This window comes from Protomyctophum parallelum (genome assembly GCF_964188405.1).
Source record: "Protomyctophum parallelum genome assembly, chromosome: 19".
NCBI classification, from domain to species: Eukaryota; Metazoa; Chordata; class Actinopteri; order Myctophiformes; family Myctophidae; genus Protomyctophum; species Protomyctophum parallelum.
The window spans coordinates 6,368,308-6,380,364 of NC_139717.1; the positions used below are offsets into that span (position 1 = coordinate 6,368,308).

Consider the following 12,057-nt stretch of genomic DNA (forward strand, 5'->3'; position numbering starts at 1 on the left):
GAGCCACTTTGGAAAGGGATGGATGGAATGGGGCATGGGGCTACACCGACCTGAGAAATACCCTTACAGTATGCCTTTGCAATGCATTATCTACAGTAGAGGTCTAGAGATGTACAAGTTGAGACATAATTTCAACAGCCTCTAGAGAACAAACATGTAGAGTGATATAAATACAACATCGTTCCATTGCAATATCACTCACTTATGTAATTATAAAGAAAGGTTTGCACAATAAAGGACAGTAACTCTGAGTTTGGTCATGAAATCAGGATAAATGGCAGCGGGTTCAATCAAGCAAGCTAGATACATTCTGTACTGTATATAACCAATACCTGATTTATACTTGGTATAAAAGTTGGATAAAAAAAAAGTGGATAAAAATTGATCACAAGGTCACAAGATCACAATGTGACGCGTCGTTATAGATGTGCTAGTTTTGACCAACAGGCAGTGCTAATTACAAAGCAGGGCCAGGCCAAAGCCTTCACAGTTCTTTGAAGGAAAGGATTAGCATGAGCCTACAGTTTTTAGATGAGAAAAGAGAATTCAATGTACAGTACATGTTATTAACGGGATTTAAAACAGCACGTATTCTTTCTGTCTTCACAGTGGAGCAAGAACAGATTCAGAAGAGAACATTCACCAACTGGATTAATGCTCAGCTCTCTAAGGTACGCTGTACTGTACTGTACTGTACTGTACTGTACTGTACTGTACTGTACTGTACTGTACTGTACTGTACTGTACTGTACTGTACTGTACTGTACGTCTGGAAAACGATTTCATGCACAGCACACATTTTGATACCGTACAAAATACGTGATGCATGCGTAGAAGGATAAAAGAACCGGCCCGTCCATGATATCCTCTGATCGCTGAACTCAGTACAGAATGTGACCCGCTGACCCGTTAGCCTCCGTGCAGCTCCCTGTGTGTGTGTGATGGAGAGAGGACCGCCGAACCCAAGCTCTAATTGGCCACGGTCCCTGAGCTGCTTGTGATATGTTGCTGGGGGGGGGGGGTGTATATTTAGTCGCTGCTGGCTCCAGCAGCGTCATGGTCAGCACTGTAATCAGACACCCCGACCCACACCTCTCTGTAAGGCCCACATAACATCCACCCGGCTCTGCCCTCCACTCCGTGCTCTCTCTGTAAGGCCCACATAACATCCACCCGGCTCTGCCCTCCACTCTGTGCTCTCTCTGTAAGGCCCACATAACATCCACCCGGCTCTGCCCTCGACTCCGTGCTCTCTCTGTAAGGCCCACATAACATCCACCCGGCTCTGCCCTCGACTCTGTGCTCTCTCTGTAAGGCCCACATAACATCCACCCGGCTCTGCCCTCGACTCTGTGCTCTCTCTGTAAGGCCCACATAACATCCACCCGGCTCTGCCCTCGACTCTGTGCTCTCTCTGTAAGGCCCACATAACATCCACCCGGCTCTGCCCTCGACTCTGTTCTCTCTCTGTAAGGCCCACATAACATCCACCCGGCTCTGCCCTCGACTCTGTGCTCTCTCTGTAAGGCCCACATAACATCCACCCGGCTCTGCCCTCGACTCTGTTCTCTCTCTGTAAGGCCCACATAACATCCACCCGGCTCTGCCCTCGACTCTGTGCTCTCTCTGTAAGGCCCACATAACATCCACCCGGCTCTGCCCTCGACTCTGTGCTCTCTCTGTAAGGCCCACATAACGTCCACCCGGCTCTGCCCTCGACTCTGTGCCCTCTCTGTAAGGCCCACATAACATCCACCCGGCTCTGCCCTCGACTCTGTGCTCTCTCTGTAAGGCCCACATAACATCCACCCGGCTCTGCCCTCGACTCCGTGCTCTCTCTGTAAGGCCCACATAACATCCACCCGGCTCTGCCCTCGACTCCGTGCACTCTCGCCCGCATGTGATATTGTGACATCAGTCCAGCGGCAGCCCGACCGTCTGCAGCAAAACACTCCCTCTGTGTCTGGAAGATAAATGGCAATGTCCTCCTTGTACCCACACTTGAGTGTTTGTTGTGAAGACGACGTCATTCCCATGTGCTGCACTAGTGGACAGTTTATTTATCAAATACGTGGTAGGTCACAGAAAGGTTTTGAACCTCTGTGACAAACTCAAGGCCGGGCATCTTTCTGCACATCGTGTGGTGGTGTGGAACGCCAAATTTATCAAATTTGAAGTCTGTGGGAGAATGCTTCTCGAATTACACGTGTACGTACACACGTAGACAAGTACACACAGACATGTTGCATATTACAGATAGATGCTTATATAGTACACTGCATGGACACTGCGAAATAATTTGACACACCCGTTCCTTGGTGCCAAAACCAAAACTGTGACGTACGGGAGTTAAATTTATGAAGAATGGCTCGCAACTCTGATTTAATGCTCCCAGAAATAGTTAATTTATGGGAGCATTTTTTTTTTATATATATATATTTTTTATCCTACGATTTTGTAACCCATTTTTCACCCCTGTGTCAATCGTCTAATGTGATCCTGGGCTCTACACACTCTCCGCCAACCTAGTCCCCATATATGGGGGACATGGGGAGAGCAACGGACTTGAACTCATGCTTCCTTCATGCCTGAGTGTCCAAGTTGCTCCTTTACACCTGACAGGGGGGGAGTTTCCCTGGTTGGACGTAGCGCGTGGAAGGAACACGTTATTCCAACCAGTTCCTTTCCCCTCCATCAGGCGCCCCGGCTGGCCAGGGGGAGGCAGTTTGGAGCATTATATACGAGTTGCGAGCCCTCCACCTGTTATCCGACTATCCATATGGAAACAGCAGGTGGTGCCATTGCTTTGTTTTCACCTATAATGGAGGTTGATTGTTTTATGTGTCTGTCACAGAGAAGCCCTCCCAGCGCCGTGTCAGACCTGTTCTCTGACCTCAGAGATGGGGCAAGGCTGCTTGACCTCCTGGAGGTGATGAGTGGACAGTGCATGGTGAGTTTAGTTGGACGGATCCCTGGTGCATTCATGTAGGCATGTATGCAGGTAACCAGTATCGCACATGGGAATCGTATACAATATAATGACGTTGTCAAACATCTAACAAACCATGGTACGCTTTGGACAAAATGGTCAGCACAGCAGTAATGCAGTTACAGTCAGTGCAGTTTGACTGAAAGTTGGGGTACCATCAACAGCCATTATAAGGCAAATATGAAGGAGTGTTTTTTTGTGCAGAACTAATGCTTGGAATGGGGTTCAGAATCATGAAAACCCGGCCTAGTTTGACACGTCACATGCTACATAAAGTATAATTAAATTTAGAACATTTGACATTATTGGTTCTTAATGGTACCCCACCTTTCAGCAGCTGTCAAAAATTCCCCTAGGGTGGCTGTATAGAAACCAATGTGGGATATGTTATAGTAGACAGCTTTACAAACACATTGGTGAAGAAAATTCGTGGTAAGAAATGTATTCCCAGATTGTATTAATAACCTCTGACTAAAGCAGAATGCTGATACACAAAATTCTCTCCCCAGAAAAGAGAAAAGGGCCGCAGTCTTTTCCAGAAGAGGTGTAACATTGAGACAGCACTTAATTTTCTCAGGAACAAATCGGTACGTTTCCGCCCAAAACATGCAACTATGCAGTATTTAAATGTTTTGGTGTATTTTAGTTGTTGACTTTTTTTGCTGTTATCGGCAGATCAAACTTGTTAACATCAACATATCTGATATCGTTGACGGGCGACCCTCCATAATCCTGGGTCTCATCTGGACCATTATTCTGCACTGCCGCGTGAGTATACAGTACAGTACAGTAGGCCTACGAGACGTTTGGTCTTTGTTTAGATTCCTGGCAGTATCTTAACCCATTTAGACCTGATAGGACGATTCGACTTAAAGGACAACTTTAGTTTTTTTCAACCAAGGTTCATGTTTTAGGTTGTTATTAGAGAAACTAAAAGGTGAGTGTTAATTTTCTTTCATTTGCTGCTTTCTTTCGTTTTAGGGATTTTAGCAGTTTTTGACAGGGGGGCGGGGGCATTCGAGCATGGGGCTAAATATGTATTTTTTAACACAATTTTATGGTGATTTATTTTTTTATGGTTTACTATAGTCCTAATAAACGCCAGGAAATTACATCTGGCCACAAAAGATCACAGGATCTATTGAATGTGACAAACATATTGAGCCTACTGTATACATACAGTATAAGCCTTCCCCCAGTAGGCTACCTTCACATTCAATAGATCCTGTGATCTTCTGTGGCCAGATGTAATTTCCTGACGTTTATTAGGACTATAGTAAACCATAAAAAAAGAAATCACCATAAAATTGTGTTAAAAAATACATATTTAGACCCATGCTCGAATGCCCCCGCCCCCCTGTCAAAAACAGCTAAATTCCCTAAAACGAAAGAAAGCAGCAAATGAAAAAAGATTAACACTCGTCTTTTACTTTATCTAATAACAAACTAAAACATGAACCTTGGTTGAAAAAAACTAAAGTTGTCCTTTAACCCATTCTGACCTGAGATCAGATTCATACGAGGTTTTCCACTGGACACACACTGGTCTGATGAACCCATTCTGACCTGAGATCAGATTCTAAAAATGTCAGTCGTTCTTTGCTTTTTCAAAAATGGCATACCTACAAGCTCGTATCGCGCCACTCGGTGGCGCGCTATGAGCTTGTAGATCTGCTATTTTTCAATAGCTAAAGCATAACATGATGCCAACACCAAAATGGGTGCCCGTTCAGAATGGGTTAATGTCTTCAAATCCTGACAGTTTTCTGAAAAACCTGCATGTTTCTATATCAGTCGTCTCTCAAACATTTTCATGTCAAGGACCCCCAAAATTATATGTAATTGGCCCGCCGACCCCCATCTGAAAATATGTTGTTCCAGGGACCCCCCCCCCCCCCCCCAGAAGCAAAGATTTGAGTTAAAAACGTTCGCTCTGAAAGAATATACATGTATATTCAAAGATTTGCACCACAGTTTCACGATTTAAAGAAAATAGCAGATCTACAAGCTCGAGTGCCACGCTATGAAAGCCGGGGTTCCTGTTCAGAATGGGTTAAAATCCTGATTAATTTGGAAAGCATCCAGAACCCAGGAAACATTATTCCATCAACGCATATCCATTTGACTTGAAAACACTCAATGAGAGCCGTGCTCTGAATGTGTGTTTCTGTGTTTTAGATTGAAGTGCTGACCAGCACCCTGTCCGTCCGTCCCCATCACTCCTCCATTGACTCTCTGTCCAGTGTGGACTCCGTCTCCAGTAGTCCCGTGCTTGGTCGCGTTGCTCCAGACAGTCCCACCCCACGAGGAGGGACATCACGCCTCCATACGGCCAAGAAGGTCTTACTGATGTGGGTCAAAGACCAATGCCAAAGGTATATACATTGTCTGATAACGTTTAAAAAGCAGGTGGCTTGCGCACTTCCAGTTCCTGGCTGGTGCTGGACTAAGGTTAAATACAGTGAAGAGAAGAAAGTAGTCCGCACACAGGCTTGCTCCAAAGGTGTTTTATTTTATTTAAAACATCACCTGATGATGCCGTTCGCGGCCGAAACGTCGTGTCTTAAAACTTATGGTGTTTTAAATAAAATAAAACACCTTTGGAGCAAGCCTGTGTGCATGCGGACTACTTTCTTCTCTACATTGTCTGATAAACACATAGAAATATAACCATGCAAATTCTTAAAATCATGTCATAGTATTACAAACTTGCAGTATTTAATATTATTTCCTACTTAGTTAGTTTTTTCTCATTTCTGTCTCTCTCTCTCTGTAAAGGGCTGGCTGTTCTGTCAGCGTGAAGGACTTCAAGTCAAGCTGGCGTAGTGGGGAGGCCTTCTTGGCCGTCCTGTGTTCTCTCAGACCGGACCTGGTTGACCTGTCCAAGGTCCAGACCAGAAGACCAGACCTGGTTGACCTGTCCAAGGCCCAGACCAGAGGTTCTCTCAGACCGGACCTGGTTGACCTGTCCAAGGTCCAGACCAGAAGACCAGACCTGGTTGACCTGTCCAAGGCCCAGACCAGAAGCAACAAGCACAACCTGGAGCAGGCCTTCCGTCTGGCTGAAAAGGAGCTCCACATCCCCAGACTGATGGAACCCCAGGGTGAGTATATATATATATAGCTTCTCGGTTTTGGTGATCATGCGTTTCTGTTTGAGTGTAAGAAGTACACACGGAGACGACAAAGTAGTGTCTCCGAAGTTTGCCACTCTGGGAGCCAGTTTAAAAAAGAACCGGTTATGTCCCCCAAAACGCTGTCTCTGTGTGGCAGAAAGGGCAGATCGGCTAAGTACTTGTACTTGTGCGGGTAACGCAGAATAAGGGATAATACTGTAGAAAGAGCAGCACACATGGTGTGATGTTCTCTTCCAGGTTTAATGATCAGTGTTTTTTTGTGTTTATTTGTGTGTTCAAAGTTATATTGAAGGTGTTTTAGCCACTCTGTGTAGTACAATTGCATACTCTAAGGCCCTATACGTCCTCTCTGGGGGAGGGGGGGGGGGGGGGGGTACTACCTGCATGTCAGTGGGGAGTGTTGGCTGATGCTTGAATATTAACATCCTAATACATCCTAATACTGGGGGGTCAAATTATGACAGGCAATTCCTGCTGACTCCCCAGTCAAAAAACACTTTGTTTGAAATAGACACTCATGCTTTCCATGGTGTGATTTGGGGTCCTAAGGATGAATACAAAATGAATCAACATCTTAAAACCAAAATGTTGAATTGTGGGTTTGAGTTCACATGCCCTTTTGATGTAAATCAAAAGGGGGGGGTAACTACCTGTCAGTGGGGAGTGTTGGCTGGGAGGAGGAGTAGGACTAAGGCCCTATACGTCCTCTCTGTTGATGTGAGCTTGATGTCTAAATTAAGTGTGAAATATTTAAATATCCTCTTTAGTCATTGGGTAAAGGGGTTACAAAGAGACAATATTGTCTGTATTGTTGTTTAATACAACCTTGGTTTGCATTGAGCCAATAACGCTGAATGAATTGTCAAACCTTCTGCGTCGCAGATGTTGATGTGAAACGCCCAGATGAGAAGTCCATTATGACCTATGTGGCCCAGTTCCTGCAATACTCCAATGACAGGCCATCTCCTGATAACCATGTGCAGGTTAGTGCACAAATGTTCTACTGGGTCTCATTTAATATGGTTTATTTTCTTTTATAAAATTGACAGGTTGAAAAGAGACACTTTGCTTTTCATGCAAGTTGTGGTGTCACGTTAAATTAGGTCGCATTGTCCTTATACAGTGTATATATATATATGTATATAGTGTTCCAGGGGGTCCCCGGCTAAATGATAATTTGGAACCAAATGGACCCTTATGGGTCTGTTAACTCTGAGAGTGTACAAATGGACCCTGACTGGACTATTTGGTTCCATTTGTACACACTCAGAGTTACATTGATTTTACAATATAAATTGGGGTAGATAGAAATGCCATTAAATGGGGGTCTGTAGAGTAGACTAATATGCATGTTAAACTGGGGGTCCTTGAAATGAAACGGGTTGAGAAATTAATCACTGCTAGAGCCGTAAAAACCTTCTCTCATGGGGGTCCCTGGCATATCTCTTCAAATGAGGGTCCGTGGGCTAATTAGTGTCAATTTGGGGGTCCTTGACATGAAAAAGTTTGAACCATTCTTGAACCACGTGTGAAAAATATAAGTGGTATCATGTGAGAATATCATGTTGGAAAAATAAAAATGGGAATATCATAATTATGCCTTTGTTTACTACAGAGCTATATCGTCTTAATCAATCCAAAACCCATTGCAAAAACACATGAATAGTAGAAAAAAGGGGGAAGTCACTCGAACCTTCATCAGGCATCGGTTTGCGCCGGTCTACAAAAAGATGTCCCAGTCTAGGCTCACATGAAGGTCTTTCAAGAAGCACTTGTTTTCCAGGACGTGTCATCTGAATCCAGCTCTGAACCTGTGAGTCCCCAGATGGTCCTGGCGCTGACGCAAGAGGCCACCCGGCTGCTGAGAGAACCCCTGGAGGTGTCCTCTGTCCCACTGAACGCGTGCAGGGAGAGAATACAGGTTGGTTGGGTTGATTGATTGATTGATTGATTGATTGGTTGGTTGATTGATTGATTGATTGATTGATTGATTAGATATTTCTTTCTATCAGTTGCTGAAGAAGAAGATGATGGAGGTGGACCTGTCTTGTCTCCTTTCATCTCCAGAGATTAAAGCATGTGACATTGAAAGACTCCAACAAACTGTCCCAGAGGTACAGCTCCTACACTCTTTGACATCCCTCACTCAAATCCTGGGGAGGAATCTCAGGTTCAAAACCCAAATGTACCCAGAGCCAGTTAGATCAGGTTCAAAACCCAAATGTACCCAGAGCCAGTTAGATCAGGTTCAAAACCCAAATGTACCCCAGAGCCAGTTAGATCAGGTTCAAAACCCAAATGTACCCAGAGCCAGTTAGATCAGGTTCAAAACCCAAATGTACCCAGAGCCAGTTAGATCAGGTTCAAAACCCAAATGTACCCAGAGCCAGTTAGATCAGGTTCAAAACCCAAATGTACCCAGAGCCAGTTAGATCAGGTTCAAAACCCAAATGTACCCCAGAGCCAGTTAGATCAGGTTCAAAACCCAAATGTATCCCAGAGCCAGTTAGATCAGGTTCAAAACCCAAATGTACCCAGAGCCAGTTAGATCCAAACTGGAGGAATCTCAGGTTCAAAACCCAAATGTATCCCAGAGCCAGTTAGATCAGGTTCAAAACCCAAATGTACCCCAGAGCCAGTTAGAGGAGGAATCTCAGGTTCAAAACCCAAATGTATCCCAGAGCCAGTTAGATCAGGTTCAAAACCCAAATGTACCCAGAGCCAGTTAGATCAGGTTCAAAACCCAAATGTACCCAGAGCCAGTTAGATCAGGTTCAAAACCCAAATGTACCCAGAGCCAGTTAGATCCAAACTGGAGGAATCTCAGGTTCAAAACCCAAATGTATCCCAGAGCCAGTTAGATCCAAACTGGAGGAATCTCAGGTTCAAAACCCAAATGTATCCCAGAGACAGTTAGATCCAAACTGGAGGAATCTCAGGTTCAAAACCCAAATGTATCCCAGAGACAGTTAGATCCAAACTGGAGGAATCTCAGGTTCAAAACCCAAATGTACCCAGAGCCAGTTAGATCCAAACTGACCCAAACTGAATCTCAGGTTCAAAACCCAAATGTACCCAGAGCCAGTTAGATCCAAACTGGAGGAATCTCAGGTTCAAAACCCAAATGTACCCAGAGCCAGTTAGATCCAAACTGAGAGGAATCTCAGGTTCAAAACCCAAATGTACCCCAGAGCCAGTTAGATCCAAACTGAGAGGAATCTCAGGTTCAAAACCCAAATGTACCCAGAGCCAGTTAGATCCAAACTGGATCTCAGGTTCAAAACCCAAATGTACCCCAGAGCCAGTTAGATCCATATAACCCTAACCCTAAACCCAAATGTACCCCAGAGCCAGTTAGATCCAAACTGGAGGAATCTCAGGTTCAAAACCCAAACGTATCCCAGAGCCAGTTAGATCCAAACTGCGTGTGGGAGAACAAACATACTGTAGACAAGCTCTGTTATATTTGTGACTCTTTTTGATAGATTGAGACAGTCATGGCGGCAAGACTAACTGTTCAGGAGAAAAACAGTTTTTAAAATGTGTTAACTAGAGCATGTCTGAAATAAATGTCAGAGCTGAAATTGTGAAATAAAAATGTAAATATGAAATATATGCTTAAACATGTAGCATAGGTGTAATGTTAAGAGTCCACAGAAGTGAACCTTTCAAGCCTGTTTTCTCAACTCGTCGTTTTCTGCAAGACATTACTCTATAAGCCTCCAAAACTTGTTGGTCAAACTGATCAACATGTCAATTTGAAGCTAAAAATAATCAATGACTTAGCCTCGGGTCACATTTGATTAGGTGGCATGGTTATTTGTTGAGCCGTGCAAAGCGCTAGTGCAAAGCCATTTCAGCCTCCTTCACTTTAGTGTCACTGTACTAGTCACTTGTACAGTGGGAATCTGGTACCGGGTCTTCCTTGTAAAAGATATACTCACAATGTGAGTTTCTGGATAAATAAAGGGTAAATTAAAATACATGATAAGGTACTGGAAGTAGAGATTATAAAAAGAAACAACGTTAACCACAGTACACAAATGCACTGTTGGAAAAGAAAAACAAGATTTGTCCATCAGAGGGTGATGGAAATGTCAAAACATACTTGGGCTGCAGCCATGCGGCTCAACTATGCATACCTCTAGGTTGACATATTTTGATCTACAGTATTGCAATGACTTTTGCAGCTACTGTAATGCAAAAACAGGACACAATCACTCTCACGAGTCACAACCAACAGGATGGGCTGTCTGGGGAGATATTTTCCATGAGTCAGAACTTCAGAAGGCACAGTATTGTTGCACTCCCTTTAGACTAGAGCAAGGGTGCCCACATTTTTTTTGACTTGAGAGCTACTTTCAAAATGACCAGTTCAACAAGATCTACCCACCGGAAATAAAACTATTATACCATTGCTGAAAATAGTTTAAATATGTATTCTTTGGAATACCGGAGCTGGCGTTACATACTGTATAAGACAAATGCACTTGCAATGGGAAATAGAGCGGGAGAACATTGTAATGCTACCAATGTTTTTGTACACAACACCCTTGAAATCAAAAATATTGCTGGGTTTGAGCTGCCCCATTTGGTGTCAATCAATCATGCCACTATTTAAATTAAATATTCCTTAACTGCTCAGCCTTTGTAATCTACTAGTAGATCACGATCTACCTTTTGGGCACCCCTGGACTAGAGGGTATCAAACCCATGAGCGGGAACAACAGACAGCCCCCCTCTCCCTCCAGGATCAGCGCCCTGGACAGCAACCAGAGTGTGACAGCTAGTCAGTGGGGAGTGTTGTCACAATAGATGAGTGGTGATGGTGATAACCAGAGTGTGACAGCTAGTCAGTGGGGAGTGTTGTCACAATAGATGAGCGGTGATGGTGATTGTGATGATTTCTCGCTCACCTTCCCAGCTTCTGGTGGCGACGTACAATGAACCAAGGACAGGCAGAACTAAACCTTAACCACTTAAACAATTTACCAGGGTTTCCATTGTCTGCACTGTACTTGGTCCCCTCCTTTTCCGCTCTCTACACCAAATGTATGTATGTATTATTCACCAAAATAGCTAACAACAATGTGGTGAGCTTGTATAGTCGATATCTTCTCTCCCACCGAATATTCACTAATATTTGTTTGCTGGGGTTCATGTGATTAAATTCCTACATTTCCTTCTGCCTAGATATGCCATAAGCTGACTGAAGTGGAGAAGACATGCAAGGAGCTACAGCAGGTGTCATCCATGCTGGATGGCGACCTAGCGCAGCTCAACCACTGGGGCACTGAGGCCCTGGAGAGTTACCACAACCTCAACAAGAGGAAACGCATCAGGGGACAAACCAGAATAACAGTGAGCAGACCAAACCTTTTTGTCAACAAGTTCCTCAAGTCAGGCATTCACTGTTTTAATAAATCATGTCAAGATATTTCCGGACAGCAGGAGGAATCCATCCATCCATCCGTACAGTCTGTACTGAACCTAAATCCTAATTGACAGTGTGTATTTTGGCAACAGAAAGAGTCACACAAATGTTGTGTTCTGCTGAACATTGCCTTCTACTGTAAGTTAAGCTGTGGCTAAGGGCCATGCAGTTTGTCTCTGATGTGGAAACGAAGCCTGCCTTCTACTGTAAGTTAAGCTGTGGCTAAGGGCCATGCAGTTTGTCTCTGATGTGGAAACGAAGCCTGATGGAGTGTTATTGGTTTTGAAAGTGGACTAATATAATGGTCAATTTAAAGTATGGGCATTCTTCTCTCCAGGTGCTGATTTCTCGTGGCTTGCAGCTGGAGGGCCAGGTGGTGGCTGAGGGCCAGGACCTTCAGGCCCTTGTGGACAATGTACAGAAGTGTCCCCTGCCGTCCCTCAGTACCTCTACGGTACAAGACAGGGTCTCAAAGACAGTATCTCAGTCCCAGGTGA

The 12,057-nt window shown here is 44.3% G+C and overlaps 1 protein-coding gene across 1 annotated transcript in view; it reads left to right on the forward strand.

Annotated features, from left to right (window-relative positions):
• LOC310876423 (nesprin-2-like) overlaps window positions 1-12,057 on the forward strand; it is a 203,790-nt gene that overhangs the window by 766 nt on the left and 190,967 nt on the right. Inside the window, exons 2-12 of the mRNA XM_083789954.1 lie at window positions 610-671; window positions 2,855-2,950; window positions 3,499-3,576; window positions 3,665-3,757; window positions 5,168-5,364; window positions 5,768-6,093; window positions 7,009-7,109; window positions 7,910-8,047; window positions 8,139-8,240; window positions 11,320-11,487; window positions 11,898-12,053. Coding sequence (XP_083646080.1) covers window positions 610-671; window positions 2,855-2,950; window positions 3,499-3,576; window positions 3,665-3,757; window positions 5,168-5,364; window positions 5,768-6,093; window positions 7,009-7,109; window positions 7,910-8,047; window positions 8,139-8,240; window positions 11,320-11,487; window positions 11,898-12,053 — 1,517 coding nt within the window. The remainder of the gene's footprint in view (window positions 1-609; window positions 672-2,854; window positions 2,951-3,498; window positions 3,577-3,664; window positions 3,758-5,167; window positions 5,365-5,767; window positions 6,094-7,008; window positions 7,110-7,909; window positions 8,048-8,138; window positions 8,241-11,319; window positions 11,488-11,897; window positions 12,054-12,057) is intronic.